The sequence below is a fragment of the Rhinolophus ferrumequinum genome, chromosome 12 (assembly GCF_004115265.2).
Source record: "Rhinolophus ferrumequinum isolate MPI-CBG mRhiFer1 chromosome 12, mRhiFer1_v1.p, whole genome shotgun sequence".
Classification (NCBI taxonomy): domain Eukaryota; kingdom Metazoa; phylum Chordata; class Mammalia; order Chiroptera; family Rhinolophidae; genus Rhinolophus; species Rhinolophus ferrumequinum.
This window is the reverse complement of record NC_046295.1, coordinates 53151287-53177792: the sequence shown is the minus strand read 5'-3', so window position 1 is coordinate 53177792 and position 26506 is coordinate 53151287. Positions and strand designations below refer to the sequence as shown.

General features: G+C 41.4%; 1 protein-coding gene across 5 annotated transcripts; it reads left to right on the top strand.

Moving 5' to 3' along the window:
* Positions 1–9296: 9296 nt before the first annotated feature.
* Positions 9297–25470, top strand: ZBTB5 (zinc finger and BTB domain containing 5). Of its 5 annotated transcripts, XR_004424671.1 has the most exons (4): positions 9403–9530; positions 11170–11259; positions 21511–24727; positions 25342–25470. XR_004424671.1 is itself a non-coding variant. In XM_033123135.1 (3 exons), coding segments are annotated over exons 2-3 (2037 nt in total). In that variant the 5' UTR covers positions 9403–9530; positions 11170–11257; the 3' UTR covers positions 23546–25458. The 5 variants fall into 5 exon arrangements, 4 of the variants coding, with proteins under 4 accessions (XP_032979029.1, XP_032979026.1, XP_032979027.1 ...); XM_033123135.1 differs by having other exon boundaries at positions 21511–25458; XM_033123136.1 differs by lacking the exon at positions 9403–9530 and adding an exon at positions 10614–10913 and having other exon boundaries at positions 21511–25458.
* The last annotated feature ends 1036 nt before the right edge of the window (positions 25471–26506 follow it).

Here is a 26506-nt window from a genome sequence, read left to right as displayed (position 1 = left end):
ACTGGAACTCAAGATACTTAATAATATTGGTTAAAATGAACTTGCATTGTGTTTACACATGGTAGATTCTCTGTATGTGTTGACTGGTTGAATGAAATATGAACAGTTAGATCAAAGTTAAGGGGTGACAAAGAAGACAGGAGGGTCTACAAGGAGTCAATTGTAGTTCATGAGGGAAGTGTCCTGGCCCCTCCTGATAAAGGGACATATTGTATGACCTTGCTTCTCAAAGTGTGGTCCTCAGGCCAGCAGCATCACCTGGGAACTTGTTAGCAGTGCAGAATCTCCTGCCCTATCAAGTCATCTGAATCAGAATCTGCACTTTTAACAAGATCCCTAGGTGATTTCTGTGCACTTTATGCTTGGGAAGCACTCTTGTACAAGACTGTTTCCCTTTCAAGGTGCATCTTTACCAGTCAGACAAAGTCTGTTCAAGTCCTCAGAATTGGCTGTTTATAGCTGGGTGAAAGAGCCAAGAGTACCACATATGGAGTTAGAGCAAAGACTCCCAGAATTACCACAGGCAAGAATTCAAAGTGACAGAGATTCTATCTGGGGAAGGAAAGTGTTAATGACAGGATGGTTGAGACCGGGACTATGTTGTTTAGTTATTTCGCAATGATTCAAAACACATATACACCATATACATATAAATACACATATACATTAAGTGGGACAGGACAATATTTGGTCACTCAGTCAGTGACCAAAATACAAAAAGTTATAGTGACCTCTTCTAAATTCGAATCAGGGTAATCACGGGCAGAATTTACCATAAATGTTTGTTTGTAAATTTGGTTTGGAAATTCATCGACTTCTGGAGTTGTCTCTTAGCATCATTTTTCAGAAGAGGAAAACTTGATATATATTTTGAAAGTAAGGGATGAGGCAGAATCCTCCTTTCCTGGGGTAATATCTCCATCTGCTGGCATTTCAAGATATCGCTAATGAAGGCCTGAAAAGGCAGACAAGATCCCACAGTATGTTTGTAGCCACTCATTGTGTACTGTCAAAAATGTTTCTTCTTCTATTTCATCTTTTCTCTTCCTTTCTTCTGCCTCTGCCTCAATTTTTTATCCCTTTGTTTCTTTTTCTGTGTTTGTCTCACTCTTCTGTTCTCCATTCTGTTTTTCTCTTCCTTCATATTTCTGATGTAGATTCTGTTTGTACACCTATAGACATGGACGACTCATTTCTTATAAGGCAGACTTTTCACCTTGGCTAGGTTTTTCCTTACATGGAGCTGAAGCTGCCTTCTGTAGCTTCTACCTGTGGTGCCAGTTCTGCTTCTCTAGGGCCACACAGAACACGACCAACTCCTCTGCCCTGAGCCCTTCAAAAGCCTGACTACTCTGACCATACTTTCCACTGACCTGCTCCTTTGCTCCTCAGCAACTCTTTCCAGCCCCTCAGCTATTTCACACACCAGAGTTCCTAGGTCTGTCTTCATCTGGTCACCACTTTGGGACATACATTAGTACATCTGGATCTTTTTCAAACTGGAGCACCACATGGATCAATACTCCAACTCTGGGCTGGGTAACACAGAATAAAGAGGACCCATCTCCTCCCTTCTGCTATTTGCCATGCCTCTCTTAATGAAACCAATATGTGAATTTATTCTTAGCATCTACACTGTTCAGTTAAGTTGTTTAGGGTTGATAAACCAAAATTCTTGATTTTGCTTCTGCTAAGTCACATTATCCCTGCATTTTTTATTTTTTTTATTTTTTTAAGGAGGGCGCACACACTGGCCCATGCGGGCATTGAACCAGCAACCTTGGTGTTATTAGCACCACGCTCTAACCAATTGAGCTAACTGGTAACCCCATCCCTGATTTTTTTTAAAAAACAAAGATTCAGAGCTTTATGTGAGGCCTAAGTTTAATCGTGTTAGATTTAGCTTACTCAGATTTTTTTATTTTTCCCAACATTTTTTAGATTTACAATAATTATCAAAGCAATTTTGATGTCCAATATTGGGAAAAATACAGAAAAATATAAAGAATGCAATTATAGTAACCCATGATCCTTTCCCCACCTAGAGGCAAACATTGTTAACATTCTGTTTTATTCCTTTCTAGATTTGTCTCTCTGCATATCTGCATATGTTTATATAACTGATACATTATTGTATTCAATTGTGTATCCTCCTTTTAAAAATTTTTAAATAATCTTGTAAGCATTTTCTCAAATCACACGATAGTCCATTGAATGTTGCCACAGGGTTTATACATCCAATGCTTTAGTTGCTCACTTGGGCTATTCCCAATTTTCTCACTGTTACATGCAACATTACATGAACTTTTTAAGCATAAAAACTTTGTTTGGGTTTTTTTGGATAAATTCTTTGGTTGGGATCCTAGGATTTGAATTAATGAGTCAAAGAGCATGAACATTTTTTTTAAATCTTAATACACTGTCAAATTTGACTCCAAAAATTTTCAGATCTTTTAAGCGATCTGCCTTCTAACACTACCCAAGACAATTTGGAAGATATAAGAATAAAAATACACAATGCTTGGCCTCAGGAATTACTTGCTAGGAGGAACACAAAAATGGAAAAGAACACTCTTAAGGGTGGATACTGTTAAGTCTTTAGAAATTCTCAGTTCAGTCAGTTTCATTGCTTTATTTGTTTTGAATCTTTGTTACTAGGATTATACTCATTCAGGCTTATTATCTCTTCTTAATGAATTAACCCTTTTCTCATTAGAATTGTCCTTCCTTATCTCTCATAACATTCCTTGTCCAGAAGTCCACTTACCTGATCTTCAAATAGTTATTCTGGCTTTCTTATGATTGGTGTTTGCATGATACATCTTTTTCTATCTTTTTACTCTTAACCTATTTGTATTTTTATATTTAAAACAGGTTTCTATGGACAGCATGTTCCATGTTTTCTTCTTTTATAGTTTGGTTTCAAAAGGTTTTAATATTTCATTCATTTGATAATAAATTTGTTGTAAGAAGTTAGATAGATACCCAATATATTTTTTCCAAAATACTTCCCAGTTTCACAGGCTCAAAATTTAATCTATATTTCTTCCATTGCTTTGAAATGACAACTTTTTCATACATTAAATTCTCTTATATATTTAGGTCTATTGTGGACCCTCTGTTTTGATCCACTGAATTGTCTGTCTGTTCATATACCAGTACCAAGTTTTGGGGTTTTATTTATTGTGGCAAAATATACATAAAATTTACCATCTTAACAATTTTAAGTGTACAGTTCGGTAGTACTAAATACATTCATAATGTGAAACCATCACCACCATCCATCTCCATAGCTCTTTTCAAATGTGAAACTGAAACTCTATATCTATTAAATAATGACTCCAATTTCCATCTCACCCAAGCCTCTGGCAACCACCATTCTACTTTCTGTTTCTATAATTTTGACTACCCTAAGTACCTCACATTAGTGGAATCCTACTTAGCGGAATCATCAGTATTTGTCTTCTTTTAGCTGGCTTATTTCACTTAACATAATGTCCGCAAGTTTCACCCATATTATAGCATGTCACAGTTTCCTTCCTTTTAAAGGCTGAATAATATTCCATTGTATGTATATATCACATTTTGCTTATCCATTCATCTGTTGGTAGACATTTGGGTTGCTCCCACATTTTAGCTATTATGAATAATGCTAATATGAACATAGGTATACAAATATCTGTTTGAAATGCTGCTTTCAATTCTTTGGGTATATACCCAGAAATGGAATTGCTGAATCATATGGTAATTCCATTTTTAAAATTTTGAGGAACCGCCATACTATTTTCCATAGCAGCTGTACCATTTTACATTCCTACCAATAGGGCATAAGGAAGGGTTCCAGTTTCTCCACACCCTTACCATCACTTGTTTATTCTTTATGTTTTTGAAAGTAGCCACCTTAACAGGTGTGAGGAGATATCTCATTGTAGTTTTGATTTGTTTCCCTAATAATCAGAGATGTTTCATATGCTAATGGGCCATTTGTATATCCTCTTTGGGGAAATGCCTGTTCAAGTTCTTTGCTCATTTTGGAGCTACATTTGTTTTTTGGTTGAGTTTTAGTTCTCTAAATATTCTGGATATTAATCCCTTATCAGATATATGATTTGCAACTATTTTCTCTCATTCTATGGGTTGCCTTTATATTCTGTTGATATTGTCTTTTGATGCACATTTTAAAAATTTTCACGAAGTCCAATTTGTCTATTTTTTCTTTTGTTGTCTATGCCTTTGGTATCATCTCTAAGAAATCATTGCCAAATCCAATGTCAAGCTTTTATCTTATATTTTCTTCTAAGAGTTTTATAGTTTTAGGTCTTACATTTAGGTCTCTGATCCACTTTGAGTTGTTTTTTTAAAATAATGTTAAGTAAGGGTCCAATTTCATTATTTTGCAGTTTTCCCAGCACCATTTGTTGAAAAGACTGTCCTTTTCCCGTTGAATGGTTTTGGCACCTTGTCCAAAATCACTTGATCTTACATGCCTGAGTTTATTTCTGGGCTCTCTATTCCATTCCATTGGTCTACGTTTGTCTTTATGCCAACACCACACTGTTTCAATTACTATGCCTTCATAGTTAAGTTTTTAACTCAAGAAATGTGAGTCTTTCAGCTTTATTTTTCTTTTTTGTGATAGTTTTGGCTATTCGAGGTTATTTGAAATTCTATGTGAATTTTGGAATGAGTTTTTCTATATTGGCAAAAACATATTATTGGGATTTTTTATAGCAATTGCATTGAATCTGCACATTGCTTTGAGCAGTATTGACATCTTAACAATATTAAGTTTTCCAATCCATGAACATGGAATGTGTTTCCATTTATTTATGTCTTCTTTAATTTCTTTCAGTAATGTTTTATAGTTTTCATTGTATAAGCCTTTTACTTCCTTGGTTAAATTAATTCCTAAATATTTTATTCTTTTTGATGCTATAGTAAATGGAATTCCTTTCAAAATTTCCTTTTGAGATTGTTCATTGTTAGTGTGTAGAAATGCAACTGATTTTTGTGTATTGACTTTGTATCGTTGTAGTTGGCTGAATTCATTTATTAGCTCTCACAGATTTTGGGGGAATCTTTAGGATTTTCTACATATAAGATCATATCATGTGCCAACAGAGATAATATTACTTCTTCCTTTCCAATTTGGATACCTTTTATTTCTTTTTTTCCTTAACTGCTCTAGCTAGAAATTCTAGTATTATGTTGACTAGAAGTTGTGAATGTGGGCATCTTTTCTTGTTTCTGATCTTAGTGGAAAGGCTTTAAGTCTTTCACCATAGAGTATGATGTTTGCTGTGGATTTTCACATTTTTTAATATGTTGAGGTGGTTTCCTTCTACTTCTAGTTTATTGAGTGTTTTTGAAAAGGTGTTGAATTTTTGTCAAATGCTTTGTCTGCTTCAATTGAGATGATCATGTTTTTTTTTCTTTATTCTTTTAATGTGGTGTTTTACATTGATCAATTTTGTATATTGAACTATCCTTGCATTCCAGGAATAAAACCTTCTTGGTCATAATGTATAATCCTTTTAATATACTGCTGAATTCAGTGTGCTAATATTTTGTTGAGAATGTTTGCATCAATATTTATAGAGGACATGGGTCAGTAGTTTTCTTATAATGTCTTTGTCTGGCTTTGGTGTCAGGGTAATTCTGGCTTGATAGAATGGGTCTAGGAAGTATTCCCTCCTCTTTAAGTTTTTAGAAAAGTTTGAGAAAATTGGTGTTAGTTCTTTAAATGTTTGGCAGAATTCACCAGTGAAGCCATCAGATCCAGGGCTTTTATTTGTCAGGAGATTTTTGATTACTGATTCAATAGCATTTATAGCTATAAATTTCCCCCTTAGTACTGCTTTTGCTGTGTCCCATAAGTTTTCATCTGTTGTATTTTCATTTTCATTCATCTTTAAGTATTTTCTAATTTCCTTTGTAATTTCTAATTTGACCCATTGGTTATTTAAGAGTGTGTTGTTTAATTTCCACAAATTTGTGAATTTTTCAGTTTTACTTCTGTTATTGATTTCTAACTTCATCCCATTGTAGTCAAAGATACTTTGTATGATATTCATCTTTAAAAATCTATTGAGACTTAATTTGTGGCCTAATTTGTGGTCTATTTTGAAAAATGTACTAGGTGCACTTGAGAAGAATGTGTATGTTATTTTTGTTGCATAGAGTGTCCCATATATGTCTATTAGATCCATTGGTTAATTGTGTTAAGTCCTCTATTTCCTTACTTATTATAATCTCTCTGGTTGTTCTGTCCATTATTGAGAGTGGGATATTGAAGTTTCCAATTATTATTGTAGAACTATCTATTCTCCCTTCAATTCTGTCAGCTTGTGCTCCAAAATCCCATGGAAGTCACTTCAGCAGCAGGGGGAAGGGCTTGTAACAATGAAGGGGAGGTACAACAACAATGGCTACCTGCCTCTTTGATCTGCATCTCTGTGATCACAAGCAGCAATCAGTGATCTCAAATATTTGGAGGACAGGGTCCTTTTTGTCCACTGTGGCTCCCACAAGCTGGTACAAACTGCTCCAGGAACCCATGCATAGCAACTTGCCATGTGGCTGAGGTGTGGAGGATGGGTTTCTTCTCCTGTGCTGAGAGCTAAAATTGACCAAAATTAACTGCAATTTACCTTTCGAACCCTTCCCTAGAAGTTGCAGGCCTTCAATAGACTCCTGAGTTCCAAAATAGTTACATTAGATAGATTCTGCCCTTGCAATTGTCTGGGTGGGGAGGCAGATTCTTGGTGCTTCCTACTCTGCCATCTTTGCTGAATCATCTCTCCCTTTTTTTTTTTTTTAAACATAAGAAAGTATTATAAAATATATTTGTAATTGTTAGGGCTATGGCTGTCTTGTTGATTTTTTTCCAGAATTTTCTTCGCTATTCCTATAATACTGTTTTCCTTTATAAATCTTAGAATCAGTGTGTCTAGTTCTAAAAAAGTATCTTATTGAGACTTTTATTGGGAAATTTATAGCTTAATTTAGGAAGAATTTTGCTAATGGTTTGAAAACCCACACAAACTAAAAGTCCTGGTTTTCATAAATACTACTAAAATAATAAAGCTTTTTATAAACATTATATTAATACAGAAGTATATAAAGACTATAAACTAAGAAGGCCATCTTAAAACATTTCCTTATCACTGCCCCCTCCCCAACACCCCTCACTGAGGTAACTCATGAATAGCTTGATAGTATCCTTTCACACTTAGCCATACATTTACAAATTTTTATGTGTACGTCCACATGCAGGTTTTCATTGATTTTGTTTTGTATGTATATGAGATCATTAGTGATGGAGCCATAAAATGCATGTATCAATTTTTTGTAATCCTCTGTAGTTGCACATTCAGCTTTTGTTTCTCTCCTACTAACAAACCTGTGATCAATGGCTTCCTATATATTCTCCTACATTTGTGTATTTCATCTAGGTTAATTTGTGTATTTCAGAATACGTTTCTAGAAAGGAATTGCCACCTAGAAGGGAATGAATGCATATTTAAAATTTTGATAAGTACTACTAAGTTATCTTCAAAAACAGTGTCAATGATACTCCCATCAACAATATAGGAGGGGGCCTTTTCAGTACTCTCCTACCGGGTTTCCCCCAAAATAAGACCTAGCTGGACAATCAGCTCTAATGCGTCTTTTGGAGCAAAAATTAATATAAGACCCGGTCTTATTTTACTATAAGACCCGGTATAGTATAATCTAATCTAATCTAATGTAATCTAATCTAATCCTGGGTATGATATAAGACCGTGTCTTATATTAATTTTTGCTCCAAAAGATGCAATAGAGCTGATTGTCTGGATAGGTGTTATTTTCGGGGTAACACGGTAAGTACTGAATATACAAATATTTTAAGCTTTTGCCAAGTTGTAAATTTGAGATAATATCTAGCTCACAGCATTTTTATAAGGGTCATGTGTGAAAACACCTCACACACCGTCCAGCCAATCTGGCAATAAAACATCTGTAAAGGCTATAAAGTGTCAGGGAATCTTAAAGAACAGAATTTACCATCAGACTTCATTGAGGCCTTACAGAAATCCCAAAGGCAATATTTCCAACCTGTAACGTCTGAAGAGATGGATCAGCTGTAATAATATTTGGGTGTTAACCTCTGACACAGCAGGACGTTCCTTTAAAAAATAGTGTCTCCCTTCTCTCCCCCCAAAAGAAGCTTGAGGCAGTCCCCAGCCTGACTTTGTCTCTGGAGCCACGCGGAGTTCCCCAACAGCTCACTCGGGAAGGCCCTTTACAAGCTTTCTTCTCTCCTCTTCACCCGAGGAAGGAGGGCTTCTTCCTGCCCCAGTGCCTGGTGCCCTCCGAGGCCACGCGGGCTGGTCTCCCTCCGGGATCGTGCTGTCCATCTGAGAGTGCACCTGGGATCCCGGGAGCCGTTCCAGAGCTTGCTCTTTTCTGACAGCATCCCACAGAAGTCCAGGACCGTCCAGGTGTCCAACTTTGTTTTGGGGTAGGTTGGTTTTGGAGACTGCAGGCTTATGGGCCCTGCGGCACGAACTGTGGATCAATGAGCGAGCAAGTTGGAAGCCGGTACCTGCTGGTCATTCTCAGGTTTCAGAATTGCGGGAAGCCAGCCCAGGGACTGGACTTGGGGCGCTGTCGGACTAAACTGCCGTCAGATGGATGTTTGCCAGATTTCGGCTAATTCAACCTAAACAGCTTCTTGGAATTTTATTTTTCCCAAAGTCCACGACGTGAGAAAGCCCCCGACGCAATATGTGTGAGTCTCGCGAAGGCCACTCGCTTTGGAGGAGGAGCCGGGGGTCACAGAAGGGCCGGTGTCTGGAGGGTGGGGATGTCCTCCAGGTCCCGCGAATGGTGGGACCGCATTACCCTGAGGGCCCGCCTCCTGGCAGTCGTGGTTGTGAGTGGTGGAATTAGGCGGAAAACTCGCTTGCCTCAACCACAACGTGATTTGATTGGCTACGACACACATTAGCTTTTTCATAGCCCAAAACTAACGCCGCTTAGTGATAAATCCCGCCTTAAAGGCGTTTGATAACAGTTTTACGTGTTGTAAAGCAAACGGTGATTGGTCACAGCGCTCACGGATTCAATCGTTAGTAAACACAGCGAGGCTCCCGGGACCATGGATTGGTCAGCGTTCTGGTTCGGCCTAGTCAATTCCTCCGGATTCCGCACGCCGGCTGGCTGCTCTCCTGCCCGGGCCTCGCCCCCTCCCTTGCTGATTGGTTTTAGTTTGGCCAGAGGGGAGGAGGCGGAGTAGGTGCTCTCGCATTGCGTCACTTCCGTTTACTGTCGGCCGCCGCCGCGGTGTTCTCAGAGTGTGGCGGCGAACGGGCTGAAGGATCTGGGGGACGAGAGGCGGGGTGGGTGGGGAGGGTGGACGGAAGGGGGAGGAAATCCCATTACCGAGACGCCAGCCTGGACGTTCCCGCCTCCTCCGACACTGTCGGGTCGGATCGGGGAAGGGTCACTGCCTCCTCCAGCGAGAAGGGGGGCGGAGCCCGGCTCAGGTGAGAAGACCCTGTCACAGCGAGTGGTGGTGGCGCGCGCGGGCGCGTTCACGTGGAGACGGTTGAGCACCAGCGGTGCTGGGCTGGCGGCGCAAGAGGGGTCGCGACAAGGCATCTGGGGAGCGCGCAGACGCGTACCGGTGTCCCTCGCCTACTCTGTTGTCTTTCTGAGGGGGTATTGTTACCCTTCAGAGCAGAGGGGCCAGGAGGATGGGAGGCGGGTTCTTCTGCGCAGGCGTCCCCTGTGTCCGGACGCCTGGTTGTCTGCGGGGTGGGGCGGGGGCTCTTGCCCCCTCGGATCTGCGGGCTGAAGGCGTTGGTTACTGGGAGGGAGGGGTCGGGTGGGGTAGGTCTCCGGACCAGCAGCCTGGCGGGGTGAACGGAGAAACTGCCTCCCTGCGGGATGGGGTCGAATGTGGCTTCCTTTCCCCCATCCTGGGTGTCCTTGAGCAACAAGGTTTCATTTCACCAGGGCAAGGCCAAGGCGGTCTGGAATCGGGAACTGGAGGCTGACCCTGGAGGGGTGGAGCTAGTGTTTTGGAATGCCCCAACTTGTTATCAGAGGAAAAGTGTTTATAGGCATTTATTGAATGCCCACTACTTCCAGGCTTCGTGTAAGAACAGACGTTCTACCTTCTCCCCTTGTTTGGAGGCCAGGCAGATCTGTACAAAAATATATAAGGCAGTGCATTGAGGCGTGGGGGCAGGGGCGGTGTTGACGGTTAGGTTCTTTTTTCCTTCCCAAAGTCATTTGTTATTAAGTCAGTCTGCATTCTGGCATAGTGGAGGGTACTGTAGAAGCTAATTTCTGAAAAGAAGACAAATTCTAATTTAACTTGGAGAAAACATTTTAAGTAAAAACATGGTAGTTTTGATTACCAAGTAGTATGCTTGGGTTCTGTTAATTTGAATGAATAGGAGAAACCCTTCACCTTCAAGAATTGAAACAAAATTTTTCCATATTCTGTTAACATACTTTTCAGTTGTAGTTAGTAGAAGATATTACATACAGTGGGATTTTTCTTTACAAGTTGGAGAGAGTGCTGTGCCTTCGTCATCATTGATGATTTGTTATTTTTGTATGGGTTGTTGTGCTTTAGATAATTTTTAGAAGATGGACTGGGCGCCTCTGTCTTCTGGAGAACTTGCTTTTCATTTGCTAAAGTCTTAGGATTTCCGTGGTGAGGGTGGTTGTCCATAAGCTTAAAGAATAAAGTTGGGGGCAGGGGGAGGAAGAGATCAGATGGGGAGAGAAGAAAGAATTTTAGAGAAACGTCCCTAAACCAAGCAAAGGCCTGGCATTATTGCTTTAATCCCTTTGGAAATCCCAGCAAACTTGGGAAGACTGGCCTGGCCACCGCACCCAGCTTTATGACCTGCCAGGTAAGACGCTTTGGTTGGAGACTTGTTCTAGGCCCTTGGATTTTGCTGAATAAGTGAACCAGGACTTTTAGAGTCCTGAAGTCAACTTGTTTCCTGCTCCGCCATTTTTCTTTTCCAAGTTGTGTCAAAACATAGTGTAGTTAGCTGGAGATACTGGCAAGCTGTGTTCTGGGTAATTGAGGTGTCTAGCAAAATTCTGAAAATGATAAGATATGGAAGAAAAACATCTTACAATGGAGTGTTTTCCTAAATATAGGGCTCAGTGCTCTCAAAAGAGGCTTTGTCACAAGACTATGGTGAGAAGTTGAAGTCGTTTCACAAAAATCACTCGGATACAAAAATGCATGTAAGTGTTTTAGTGTTTAAAGTACTTAGCATGAATTATATTGAGTTCTTCAGTGTGTGTACGGTCAGATATGACAAAGCTTGCTGTGGTGCTGACACAGAATCTTGAATCTGCCTCAGTTTCTCCTTGGACAGGGAAAAGGAAAAGCCCAAGGTATTGATTCCATGTTAGCTTTCAACATTTTTTTAAATGTAAATTTGTTGTAAAATAATTTTCCTCCTCTTCCAGTTTTAAGCATATGATTTCTCTTTTACTATACTTACCATTTCTCAAATACGGATGTTGTCTAGTAGAGCCAGCTTTTGTTAGTGTAGCAGGTGGGATGGAATGTAACACTACACTGCACCTTTTGTTTAAGTATTCAGTGAACTTATGTGCTAAAAGACCAGCTGTTTCTGAGTGAACTATTGCTCTTACAGTTGTTTTCATCATTTTCATCACTGAAAGTGACTTTTAATTTCAAGACCAATTTGGGGGAAGGGGTGCCTTTCACTTGATTAATTATGCATATATTTGCTAAAAGCTTTGATTTATCTTTCTCACACTTCAAATAGATTAGGAATTGCATTGGAGCACTGACTTTATTGTAATAGAGTAGTCATAGATAGATTACTTTCTTAGTATTCAAGATTATATTTTATCTGTAGATACTTTTCCTTCTGATCGTCTAACATATTTGAATGATATGTTTAAGGTTCTAGTATTTCCTTGATTGTAAAACAGTTTTGTTCCCATTTTAATCTTGAAGACAGGATGCCATCAGTAAGCGTTATCCTATGGCCTAATTGACAGCTTTTTTTTCCTTTCCTAATGTTATATGAAATATGTTGCATTTTATAATCACTGGCATCTTAGATTTAATGACATTTGGTACGGTTAAAAGACTTGTACCCAGTTAATTCACTTAATTATAACCAATTAATTTTCCGAATTTTCCTTTGTACTCTGAAAAAAGTTTGCTATTGAAAGGAATCCTATTGGAAGCAATACTTGTTTCTTATAAATGGAAACTAACAAAGTTTTGTTTCTTTTACTAACTTTAAAGGATGATTGTCTGGTGAGTCTGCTTTTGGAAATTATACTTGGTAGTCTGTTACTTTGTGTACTTGATAACAAGTTTACAAATGCTTTATTTCCGACTTCTTAAGTTTAAAATGAGTAGGGAGAATTGCTCCCCCTTTTCTTCTGAATATGATTGTTAACTTGTGATAACTGATTTTTCATTATATCGTAATTAGTCGATTATAATTTGAAATCCACTGAACAGTCTTCTTCTAAATATGCAAGACCTTCAATTGTTTAGTCCTATTTTAGTCTCTACTAGAGGATTTGAGGAGGACAGGGAGAAGAAAACCCACTGTTTGGGGGTTCAGTTGTGAAAAGAACCCACAGATGGTACAAAAATCTAAACACATTTAATAACATACATTGTATTCTTTGAGTAGAATGTCAAAAGTCACTTGGCAGGTAAAGTATCAGTCCCTTGCTGAATGCTATTGATTTGACAAATGATTCAGAAATAAGGAATATCCTACTTAGAAAGTAAACTAGGTATAACAACGAATTAAACCTATTTTTCATTTTCTTGACTGGAAAGGCATCATCACTAATGGTGTCTTCAATGCTTTGGCATGCTTTTTTCTTGATAAAATAGTTTTTGTTCATTAAGAAATATGTTTCTTGATCTGTCGGGGTAAAAGGCAATGAAAGCTATTTTTTTAAATTGCTGAAAAGGTTGTGTGTACGGGGGCAACTGGGGGGTGGCAGGCAACATTTTCTAAATAACAAAGGGAAAATACATTTAGACTTCTTAAGCAGATGTTAAACTAGATATAGTTCCAGATTTATAAGTAGCTAAAAGAAGTCACTTATGGTGGTTTTTATAGATTTTGATATGCTTATGAAGTTTGTATGATCTTTAGAGTGTTAACTGGCTCCAGATGTTCTTTCATCTAGAGAGTCAGCTAGCTGGCTATTCATTTTACATTTTAGAAAAATGTAGTACCCAAGAAAGGGAAATTTCTAGACCAGTTACAGTGTAAGTAGAAAATTCTAAACAGGATAAAGCAGTGAAATGTGTCATAAGATACTTTTAAGTTTAAATACAGTGTTTTCAGTCATGTAACTGTCTTGGACACGCCCATCCTTCAGACAGCACTCCGCTGGTGGCCCAGCACCTTGACAGACCACCTCCCTGACAGGGGTGAGCAGACCAAGATTCTCCCCTTATGACAGGTGAGCCTGCTGCCAGGAATGTATTTTGTGACCCTTCCCTTCTCCCCAAAGCTCTGGTCCCTGATTCTTGTTCTGCATCAGCATCATGGAAGGCAGGTTTGGGGAGGAGCCAATGGCAAGGGACACTGGGAAGAGAAAGCAAAGCTCATCCTACATCCTCCTCACCTTCCAAATCAGTCTGCTGGCCGTGAAGGCTTGGCAGTGTGGTCGGTGATTTTGGCAGTGTGGTCGGTGGTGGTGGCATGCAGCGTTGGAGGATTTGAGTAAGAGAAGAGAAGCCCCTCCTGCTACATCTTCCAGAACGCTTGCTCTAATTTTCACTCCCTTAGCTGTTATTTTACGCACTTGTCTTTTCACTCTCACCCCCGATCCTTGACCTTGACCCCTGCTCTTCAGCTTCATCCCCTTACTCCCTCAATCTCCTAATCCTTATTCCTAGCCTTTGCTCACACTCGTAAGTACGTAGTGTTCTCTCCTCTCCTGAGTATCCTGTCGTCATCCACCCGGCCCATGTCTATCTGGGGGCTGCCCACATTACAGCAAAGTGAGGTTTCGTCGTCAGATCTGGATTTACAACTCTTCTCCTTCACTCACTGCACTAGTTGGGTGTTGTCGGCCCTAGACACCGGATGACAGTCCTCCCTAAGAAATAATATACGTGAAGTACCTACTGAACCTGGCGCTTAGTTGGCATTCAACTCTCTCATTCCCACCCAACTAATCCTGCACCACCCAACTAATAGATGTCATCATGGGAAGGGGTGCGGTGTTACTGGGACCGCATAGGTGCTCTGACAGTTGGCGACAATAGTAACAGGTTAAAGGCACGCTTCGTGATGATCCTGGAAGGTAACACTGAGAAAATGCCAGGCAATTCATTTCACACACTTGAGTAGCATAACATATGAGGATGTGTAAATGGAAGGCTGCCTTTAGTCTCACTCATCCTATATATTTGAAGAATGAGACTCCACATACATGCATTTTCTGTATACAGGTATGTGAGACGTCTACTTCAGTGGCTTTCAGACTTTTGACTTTAGGATTCCTTTACACATTTAAAAATGATTCATGACTCCAAAGAGCTTTTTTGTGGGTTATAGCTATCAGTATAAAACATCTTAGAAATTAAAATTGAGAAAAAGATTTAAGCATTCATTAAAAGTGATAAGCTCATTACATGTTAACATAAATAACATATTTTTATGAAAAATAACTATTTTCCAAAACAAGTGTTTAGTAAAAATAGTGGCATTTGGAAAAAAAACTTTATTTTTAGAACAGTTTTTGATTTATAGAAAGATTGTGAAGACAGTTCAGAGAGTTCCCACATACCAACACCCAGTTTTCCTGTTATTAACATCTTACCATTAGTAGGGTGCATTTGTTAAAATTAATGAACCATTATTAATACATTATTATTAACTAAAGTCCATTCTTTATTCAGGTTATCTTTAGTTTTACCTCTTGTCCTTTCTCTATTCTAAAATCTTATCCAGGAAAACACATTTAATCAGGCATCATGTCTCCTTAGGCTCCCCTTGGCTGTGACAGTTTCTCATACTTTCCTTGTTTTTGGTGACTGATAATTTTGAGTGCTGATCACTTATTTTGTAGAATGTCCAATTGGGATTTGTCTGATGTTTTTGTTACGATTAGACTGGGGTTCCAGGTTTTGCAGGGGGAAAGACCACAGAAATGAAGTGCCATTCTCATTACATCAACACATGATGCTTACTAATGTACTTAACTGTCAGCATGACTTGTCACCTTTGCTGTTGCCCTCGGTCACCTGGCAGAGGTAGTGTTTGTCAGATTTCTCAAGTCTGAAGTTCCTCTTTTCCCCTCCCTTTCCGTACTGTCCTGTGGAAGGAAGTCATTGGGCATAGCCCACACTTAAGGAGTGGGGAGATATGATCCATGTCCCTGAGGGCAGAATAGCTACATAAATTATTTGAAATTCTTCTGCACAAGAGATTTTTCTCTTCTCTCCCATTTATTTATCGAATCCATACTTTAAATCAGTATGGACCTATGGATATTTATTTTACACTTTGGGTTATAAACCAGTATTATTTTATTTATCTTTTTGCTCAAGCTGTTCCAGCTTTAGCCTTTGGAAGCTCTTTCTCCTGTGGAGTCCTATGTCCCTCTCAAGTACTCCCATTATCTTGTTTGTTTGTTTGTTTGTTTGTTTTAAGCACACCCTTACTTTCTGGCACTACAAAATTCTGCAGGCTTATCTTGTATATTTCCTGCCTCAGTCCAAGCATTAGCCATTTGTCCAAGGAGCCCTGGTTCCTTTTATTGGTGAATGGTATTTGAATCCAACATCTGGGTACAGGGAATGCTCAGAGTGGCCTTGTTTTACTTTTTTTGAAAGTCTCTTTAATGTCTAGTCTAATAGAAGACAGGTGGTTTCTCATACCTGCTTCTGTATTCAATTTGTTGTGATATACTTTTGATTAAAGTATACCAAGAAAATCCAGCATCACACAAATACGTGGTTGGAAAAGGGAGGAGTATTTCAGTAGCTTTTTCAGATAATTTTGGATAGTCTTTTATGATTTATAACAACACTCAGCAAATGATATTTTCTTAAGTGGTTAGTTGCAATGTGGAATCTGAAACTATATCAATGAACAGTTAATATTCTGTTACATTCAAATACGCTTGTTTTTATCTTGCACTTTGAATGAATTTTTTTACCCATACCTTCTTTTGTAACATCATGGTTACAACATTAATCATTTGGAAAATATGGATTCACTGAGTTATGTAGATCTTCCAAATGTTGACACATTTATTATACAACATTTTTCAAAAATCATATTTCATTAATATCACTAACAATCTTATCAGAAGGGGGTGAGCATTGGGAAGCTATCAGGCTCATGGTGACAGATACAGATTTTCCAGAAGTCTAATTTTCACCCGAAAGCTTAGATTTTATCATAGGCAAGAAACACTGTAAGTTGTTTTCCTTGAAATGACAAGCTCATTTTATTCATTTCCAAGAAAATATCTGGCAAATACTCGAGTCTAAATAACCATAGTTTGTCATGCGTTCTTCCAAGTAAAAATAGTGCTCCATGAAAAAGCAATGAGTGCAGTTTGCGACTCAAAAATTGCACAAATATTTTTCCTTGAGACAATGTCGTCTTTCACTGTGCAGCACAATTACTTCAAGTGTCCTTCCTATTTCACTTCACGTAACATTAAACAAGAAATGTATTCAAGAATCAAGACTAAGTAACAGTAATGAAGGGGAGGGAAGATTAGATGCCCTGTGCAGTCAGCACTTGCGTGGTAGTGGCTGAGTCCAGCACAGCTGTACAGAGACAGCATTCCGGCCACATTGTTCCTGCTGCCCCTCCAGGCTCAGGTGTCCAACCTTCCTTTCAATGAGCAAACCAGTAACCTTACAGCGACTTACTTTTTGGGTAAGTTAGCTGCAATCAACTTCTATTGCTGCAGCCAAGAACCCTGATTCCTACTGTGCTTAAACTTGAAAATATTTTTTACAAAAGGTATCTGAAGAGGTATTTTTAAAATTCAATTAGTTTGGGAGATATAAAATTTGTTATTCTGCTCTGATGGAAGGTAATCATGAATCGATATCATGGTTATTCAAAACTCTCCAGCAACTCGAGCAAACTCAGAGGACCATGAGGTATATAACTTAGAACTAAAGACTATCATCACTTTATCAAAATTCTTATCTCTAACCAAGGGGAAGTCAATAGATAACGTCTAACTGAAAAATTAAGGAGCTCCAAGCATGTCATTTAATATATGTATGTAGATATCAAAAGAATTAGCCACGAGTTTAAAGTGGTAGCCTTGGAAAAGAGAACAGGGAAGCAGAGAGGCTGGGGCCTGGTATTTGTCTTAACAAATCTTGTGGAACTATTTGATTCTTTAATGTGTACTTCACAAACTATGTATGCCTTTGGTAAAATTTGTTTTTAAAACTCTAAAAAGAAAGAGAGCCTGGACAGACCCAATCCCTCTTCCCAACACACAGAAAACACTGCCAAAGAATTACTCCCCACCCCAGAAAAGGCATCAGTACCAATAGTTTTATAGGAAATATCTATCCAATGCTATGAAAAAGATCATTCTTACGTTACTTAAACCATTTTAGGAGAGGAAGCTCCCAATGATCCAATATTGAAATAAAGTTATTATCTAATTTCTCCTTGAATTAATAGTTTTGGAACGGCAGTGGGGGATTGAGAATAAAACATAAGTATGTAAAAATGTCCTTTCCTAACAGACAGTAGCATGTATTTATCTATATGGTTCCACATCACCTTATTCTGTAGTATCACCAGCTATGTGTCTCAGATGCTGTCTGGGCTCTGATCAGATCTCCTTGATCCTTTTTGCCAGTTCTGTGCACCTGTCGTGCAGTGTCTGTATGTTTTTTCTTCTAATGGCTTGCGTCTGTGACTCTTTGAGCACTGGGTCTTTGGGTGACTGGCATCACTTTGTGATGAGAGCCGGAAGTACGTAGCCGTTTCCATCCCCCTGGAGAGGCTCTTAGCTGTTGACTGACTAATGCAGCACTGCCAAAGACAGGTTCCCTTGCCTTGAGGTGCCCCAAACACATTTATACTTTAGAGCTCCGCTGCTGGACCAGGTTAAGGCTTGGATTTGCCCCAAATCACACCCTTGCTTGGCTGCTGCTGCTCCCTGTCATACTCCCCACTCCCATTTTCTCCTGGGAGTGCCTCCTTGATAAATCACTTGCACTTGAATCCTCTCATGGTCTGCTTCTGGGAAAACCTTACCTAAGATGGTACAAATCTAAGCCTTCTTCATATTCATAGTCTTTGGAATCACTTTTGGGTATCATAGTAATGCCCTGCTATTAGGCTAGTGCAAAAGTAATTGCAGTTTGAAAGGTTAAACATAATTGCAAAAACCGCAATTACTTTTGCAGCAACCTAATATTTCCAACTCATTCTTGGAATATTGACAGTGGCACTTTGGGATGGCCAAACATATATGAAAATGATGCTAGTGCATCAGCTGCATTTCTTCTTTGGTTTCACTCATGGTTCCACTTTTACCTTAATTGAGTTATGCATGTGTTGCTGGATATTACATAGCTTCTCTTAAAAGTCTGTCAGTGTACTCACAGCACAGGTTGCCCTTCTCTCTGCATGCTCATCCCTACCGATCCATTTGGAAAGATAGGCTAGTATTTCCTGTATTTAATTGCATTGCCTGGTATGTGACTATGGCTTCAAGATGATTTCAGCCCCAGTCACAACCTGACTACAACCACATGACAATTCCCAAGAGAGAACCACCGGTGTCCAGTCAACCCCTAGAACTGTCAAGAGAGAATAAAATGATTTTTGTTGTTTTAAGCCATTAAGTTTTAAAGTGATTTGTTACACAGCAACAAAAAACTGCAATAATGTAAAACTTGTTAACATCTTCCCACAAATCAACATTCAAATACTATCTCCAAGGGACCCTTTTTGTTTGTTTGTTTTTGTCTGTCTACTACATCTTTGGGGGAAATCACTTTTCACCTATTTTTCGTTTGTGTGGTACAGATCAGAGTGCCCCAAACGTCTGAATTCCAGAGGTGGGTGATCCAGCAAGGACATTCCCCTCGATTACAGTGACTGTTTCAGAGATGCGTATGTGACCCAAGCCTTGCCTGTAAAAGTCTGCTCTGGGGACTTTTCTGGTACTATCAAGAAAGATAGTCTCGTCACCCAGATTGCAAGCTAGAAGGGCGAGTTCTGTCTAGCACTGATCGTGGCCATTTTTGCCTCTCACAGAAGAGAGCAGCCCCAAAGAGTGTCCTGATGATATGGAGACCCTGGAATCCAGCTGTGACTATAGTTAGCTTCACCCCGGGACTTCCTATGTCATGAGCCAGTGAGTTCCCCTGTCTCCTTCAGGCAGCTGAGTAGGCTGTTGTATTTGGTTAAGGACTCTGACTTAATGCTGAGGTCCTTTCTGACACCTCGATGTGGGAAGGAAGGACAGCGAATAATTAGCCAGGTTTATGGCTAAGATTAGCTTTGAGCTGGTGGATTTGATTTCCGTCACTAATCCAAATGATCATAAATTGACTGATTAAGTGATATTGAGATGAAAGAATATTGTCATTCAGGAGAAATAAGTTTGGAGTACCTCAAAATGGATGACCGCACACTGTTGTAACTTAGAGAACAGGTGTTTCTCCAGGTTTTGATCATCTCTAATGTCACCATGTTAGTTTCACCCAGAGCCTTAAGAGCAAAGAAGCCTAAGCCTTTGTACTGCTCTGAAGATGGCCTGGCCACAAGGCACAGCAGGACAGTCCAGGCACCCCTAACGTGTTCTGAGAAGACCCTGGAAAAGTTGAGTTTCTCTCGAGGACTACGTTGGGGCATCTAGTGTAGGGCTGATGATCTTTCGGCAAATGGGAAAGCTAAATGATTGCATGGACTCTACTTCCAGCATTACTTAAACTTCTGCCTTTGTTGGGGGCATGTTTAGCTACCTCGGTAATCTTTTCTCAGAGATCTCTGGGTGCTGGGAATTTCCTCAAAATGGTGCTTCTCAGGCCACAATTTCCTTGCTGCTTATGCCTTTTTTATGGAAAGTAGGGATTGAACATTAAGAGTTTGACATTCTAGTGAATGACCTTTTGTGGAAAAGACTGGTGGTTTCTTCAAGATAACTTACATTTCAGAAAACAAGGAGGCTTCTTTTTCCTGCAGATAATCATACTTCTGCTGCTTGTTGAGGAAGAAAGGCATTGGACAAAATATCATTATTTTTTTAAATCAGTATGCTGGGTTGAAATACCATTTATTTGAAAAGTTAGTCTTTTATGTCCCCCTCATCTGGATCTTGTTCATCTCTTGTTTTTCTTTTCCCATTAATTTTTTTTTATCGAGGTATAATTTGTTGAGCTATATTGAGGTATAATGTCCATACCATAAAATTCATTATTTTAAGGGAACAAATATTTTTAGGAAATGTCTGACTTGTATAGTCATCACCACAGTCCAGTTTTAGAACGTTCCCATCAGCCTCCCAAAAGTCCCTGCACCCATTTGCGGTCCTTCCGTGTCCCACCCCCGGCCGCAGATAACCAGTAATGTACGCTCTGTTTCTGTACATGTACCTTTTCTGTGCCATAGGCAGAGAGTGTACACTGGATTATTTTTTTTTAATAGACTTCCATCCAGTCCTCCTGTCTTGGTCACTTCCATCCCACTTCCCCTGGTACCTTGGCAACCAGGTCCTGAGCCTTTGGGTGGATGAGGGGCTGATATATAAGTCAGGGTGTTTTATCCACTGCCGGTTTAGGATTTAGCTTTCTGGGTGTGTGAAGTCAGCTAGCACTCACTCACTCACCTGTTCACCAGCTTCCAAAATGTTACTGACATTTTCTTTCCCATTCGTTTTTTCCTTGTGTGTTTATACCTTTCAAACAACAACAAAACCAAAAAACTTGAGTGTATTTTTAATGGGGTTTCAGGAATGGGGGGGCGGTAAACGCGTGTGTGCGATCTATAATACTACCTCCTATGATAACTAGAAATCTTCCCCACTAATACTGATTTACCCTTTTCACTCAGGTAAGGTTGCTAAAAGACTGGTTTGCAATTCTTGGAGTTTGTTCATTGTCTTTAGGAAATACAGAACACAAATTAACTTCTGTGGGGTAGATATTCTATCATTCATACGTTGGTCTTTTCTAACAAGTTAAAAGCATGTTAAGTGTTAAAAGCAGGTCATGGGAAGAGGGAAGAGGAGCCTGTAAACAGCCAGCAGCTGATCCCACACGTGTACGTGCTGCTAGCGCTGTAGCGGAATGAGCGTTTGCTCCTTACTTGACAGGTTTTTAGTCTGTGTGCCCATCATCGGAAACATGACCAGTTTTCAAAGGTCCAGGCTTGGTCATCCACACCTCTTTTCATCACACCCTGTGGCCCCTGGCCTTGTCTTAAGCTGTCCGAAGTCTTCACACTTTCTTTCTTTGTTTTCCCATAGGATCATGGATTTTCCTGGACACTTTGAACAGATCTTCCAGCAGCTGAACTACCAAAGACTTCACGGCCAGCTCTGTGATTGTGTCATCGTGGTGGGGAATAGACATTTTAAGGCGCACCGCTCCGTCCTGGCAGCCTGCAGCACGCACTTCCGAGCCCTCTTCTCAGTGGCAGAGGGAGATCAGACCATGAACATGATCCAGCTGGACAGCGAGGTGGTGACGGCGGAGGCCTTCGCCGCGCTGATTGACATGATGTACACATCCACCCTCATGCTGGGGGAGAGCAACGTCATGGATGTCTTACTGGCAGCCTCTCACCTGCATTTGAACTCGGTGGTTAAGGCCTGTAAACATTACCTAACGACAAGGACACTGCCCATGTCTCCCCCCAGTGAGCGTGTTCAGGAGCAGAGCGCCCGCATGCAGCGCTTCTTTATGCTGCAGCAGCTGGGACTAAGCATCGTGAGCTCAGCCCTCAATTCCAACCAGAGTGGCGAGGAGCAGCCGGCCCCCATGAGCTCATCGATGCGCAGTACGCTGGACCCGCGGACGCCCTTCCCCATGAGACGCCTTCATAAGCGCAAGCAGTCTGCCGAGGAACGGGCCAGGCAGCGCCTCCGACCCGCCCTGGACGAGGCGGCCATGTCCAATGTTACACCAGAGAACGGGCCGTCGGGGGTGCATCCTCGGGAGGAGTTCTTCTCGCCAGATTCTCTGAAAATTGTGGAGAACCCGAAGGCCGACGGGATGACGGACAACCAGGAAGACAGCGCCATCATGTTTGACCAGCCCTTTGGTGCGCAAGAAGATGCCCAGGTGCCCAGCCAGTCGGACAACGGCGCCGGCAACATGGCTCCGTTGGCCATGGCTTCCCGTGCAACTCAGGTGGAGACTAGTTTTGAGCAGGAAGCTGCAACTGAGAAAAGTGGTTTTCAGTGTGAAAACCCTGAGGTTGGCCTAGGTGAGAAGGAGCATATGAGAGTGGTGGTCAAATCGGAGCCGCTGAGCTCTCCTGAGCCTCAGGATGAAGTGAGTGATGTGACCTCACAAGCAGAAGGCAGCGAGTCGGTGGAAGTGGAAGGAGTTGTGGTCAGTGCCGAGAAGATAGACCTCAGCCCGGAAAGCAGCGATCGGAGTTTTTCTGATCCGCAGTCGAGCACGGACAGGGTAGGTGACATCCACATTTTGGAAGTCACAAATAACTTAGATCACAAGTCCACTTTCAGCATTTCAAATTTCCTTAATAAGAGCAGAGGAAGTAACTTTAGTGCAAATCAGAGCAATGACGATAATATCCCAAACACCACTAGTGACTGCAGGCTGGAGTGTGAGGGCCCGTATTTGTTGAGTCCAGAGGCTGGGCCTGCGGGCGGGCCCTCCTCAGCCCCCGGGTCTCACGTGGAGAATCCATTCAGCGAGCCTGCAGACTCCCACTTTGTTAGGCCCATGCAGGAGGCGATGGGCCTGCCATGTGTGCAGACTTCAGGCTATCAAGGAGAACAGTTTGGGATGGATTTTTCCAGGTCTGGATTGGGCCTCCACTCCTCCTTCTCCAGGGTAATGATGGGCTCCTCAAGAGGAAAGGCCAGTAACTTTCCATACTACCGCCGCATAGCTCCCAAAATGCCAATTGTAACTTCTGTCAGGAGCTCACAGATCCCAGAAAACTCTGCCAGTTCCCAGTTAATGATGAATGGGGCCACGTCCTCATTTGAAAATGGCCATCCTTCCCAGCCTGGCCCTCCGCAGTTGACCCGGGCATCTGCTGATGTCCTGTCCAAGTGCAAGAAGGCCTTATCAGAGCACAACGTCTTGGTTGTAGAGGGAGCTCGCAAGTATGCCTGCAAAATCTGCTGCAAGACTTTCCTGACCTTGACAGATTGCAAGAAGCACATCCGTGTTCACACAGGTGAAAAACCCTATGCCTGCCTCAAGTGTGGCAAGAGGTTCAGCCAGTCCAGCCACCTATATAAACATTCGAAGACGACCTGCCTGCGCTGGCAGAGCAGCAGTCTGCCCAGCACTTTGCTCTAACCCCGACCTCTTGAGATAGTGCCCATGCCAGTTGTAGGACTGAAACCAAAATCTCGTTTGGTTGGGGGCTGAGGCCCATGGGTTTGAGGCTTCCAGCTGCCCCGATGGCTCTTGTAAATTTCGATGGCTAATAAGTGGAGAACTAATACGTGTAGCGCTGTGCTGCTGCATTTCTGGGGGAAATGCACACTTTCAGAGAGGGATGCAATCCCCATACCAAGTTCTTCCTTAGGGTTGAGTAATGCAGTCAGAAAGTAGTTTGTAATTGATGTTGTTAAAAGTGGCACATGTAAAAATTAAAAATTGAAGTGCAAAAAAAATTTTTTAGCAATTTTTGTAGAACTCTGAAGCATTTAAATTTCCTATACCCTCTGATGGGAATATTATATACCTGTACAGTGATGCAAAACGCACTTATGTGTAACCAATGGCAACTTTGTGCCCATCTAAAAGGCCCTGGAGGACAGGCCTGTCCCCACAGATGCTTTAATGTCTATGAGGAGCTAGTCCTCGGCCTCAGAAAGTACTGTAGTTTTTATTTTTGTCTGATTTGCAGTCAGAGGCACTGCACTTTGATGGTGCTGACACTGGGTCCAGAGCGAGCATTCTCTGGACTATTAGGTGTATATACTTTTGAAAACATCACTGTTGGATAGATGTTTTAATAATTTTTCCTGGTTTTAAAAACAAAGTTGTAAATGGAGTATGTACTCGTAGGGAGTGACAAGTGTTGTTTCTGTATGTGCGGTTTTAGCAGTATTTAACCAACTTGTATGCCTATGTTACAGGTCCATGTTTGGAGGTCAGAAAAGAGCTAGTGTTTGTCTTTGTTCTGATGATGTGGAGTCCAGTTTTGTGGGATCTTTGAAAGCGCTTTTAACCTTTTGCTCCATCCAGATTTCGGGGGCCAGTCCAGCCTGACACACCTCACCCAGTGACAAGCCTGTTTTCTGCTTCGCTTCTTCACGCATTCACACCCTATATGGCATCATTCCAAGACCTAGATTGCTGTTTTCAGTTGCAAACTAACCAAAAATGAGGTCAAGCCCTTCCCACCATGGGTTTTATTACTGTTATATATATATACTCTAGTTTTCAACTTTTGTTGTTGTTGCTCCAGCTGAGTCCTGAATGTTTGAAGTCCAAGCGTAGCAGTGTTCATGGATGAATACTTTCCAGACGGTAAGAGAGCTGGGCAGCCCAGAGCATAGAAATCACCAAGTAGCATCTGAGACTGTTGGAAGAGACATTTGGGTCACTGCCCAGGGCCTCTTTGGTCCCACTGCCTCACTTCCCCTGTCCACCTGGCGGCCTGACCCTGTGCCATCAGGGCTGTTGGTGGCACCTGTGTCAGGCTGAGACCTGGCTTGTGTGCTTTCAGGGAAACAGCATAGGTTAATGTGTCTGTACAGCTCATGAAGTCAGTTTAATTCATGTGTGACCATGAGTTCATTGTTTTTACACAGCTTTTTTTGATACCAACCATTGTGCACAACTGAGAGAAATCCTTCAGTTCTTACATTGAGAAAGCTAAGTAAGTGTGTGTAGCCTAAAACAAAAATCAGCGTGTTTTCTCCTCTTCATCTAGTGTGTGCAGTTACACATCTGTCCGTGGATAAACTCAATGTTCATAGTCTGGCTTAGCATCTCCTGTGAACAGATTCCCAGGGAGGAGAGGGAACCTTTGGGAGTCTTTTCCTTTCCAGCAGATGAGGGGAAGAGACTGGAGGACGTGGGGTCAGCTGTGAAACTCAGTTGTGTGTGTGGCTAATCGTTAGCCATTTTCTGACTTGTAGCGAGGAGGTTCTGCATCCACCCCCCTCTACACGCGTGGGGACCAGTGTCTTGTGAGATTAACCTTTGGAGGCAATTGGGTCAGCATGGACAACAAGGGGCCCTGCCTGCGCCCGGGGAGAGCACCGGGAAGAGCAGTGGCGGCTCTCGGTCCCTTCTATCTTGAGGAGGTGGTGCCAGGATTCTGCCCCCCCCCTCAGCTCGGGCTTACGTGGACTCTGCTTTGCGGCCTCTCTCCGATACGACAGCTGGAGCCCTGCCTCTCCACTGCTGAACGGAATCTAGAATTGCTCATCTACCTCTTAGTCAATCAGTTTCTACGTGTGAGAAGCAAGCTTGCGGGCCAGTGTCCTCATACAAGCTGTAGTACTTAAAAGGTAATGCAGAGGTTCCCTGGAAAACCAGTCCCAGGGTTCCTAGGATCCATAGTTTCTACCTGAATTTTAACTGGTATTGCATACCTGGATTTTGATTGGTTAGCCTTAATTATAGCCTGGCATAATCATTTCTGGTGATCAACTCATAAAGTTCTATCAGGGCACCCATGTCAGTGGTGCTATGCTGGTCAAAATTTGAGATTTTGAAATAAAAAAAATTTGTCACATTCATGCCTCTAACTCAATATGTGTTCCTTTTCTTCTCTTAGGTTATTAAGGTTAAGACAAAAAAGAGAAGTAGTATTGCTTTCTTTGCTAATGCTGCTTTGACCAATATTTTTTTTTAACCGAGCCTCTTCCAAAATACTCGAATGCTGTCCATAACGATTATTGGTCATTCCCTCGAGTGAGTCCCTTGGGCCTCGCCTGCACTCTCTCTGTCTTTGAGCCATGGATGAGTGTGAAGGTTGTTCTCTGTCCACCCAGGTTTACTCTTACAGGGCCTGCTTAATCTTGTGCTTTCGGCTGCTCCCTGACTTGCCTCCCGGGTTGAAAACTCCACCTGCCAGCCTGGCTTGGCCGTGAGGAAGAGCTGGAACCCGACTCCTTCAGCAGGAGCAGGGCTTTGGCAATGCTGGTGGCCTTGGCCTTGGCGAGAAGTGAGTGAGGTGGTGATTAGGAAAAGGGCATCCACCTGGGAGATGGGGATGAGGACCAGCTGGACAAAGGGAGCAAAGTGTGAAGGTGCTAAAACTAATTTTAAAATAAAAATTAGAAACTCACCTACTTC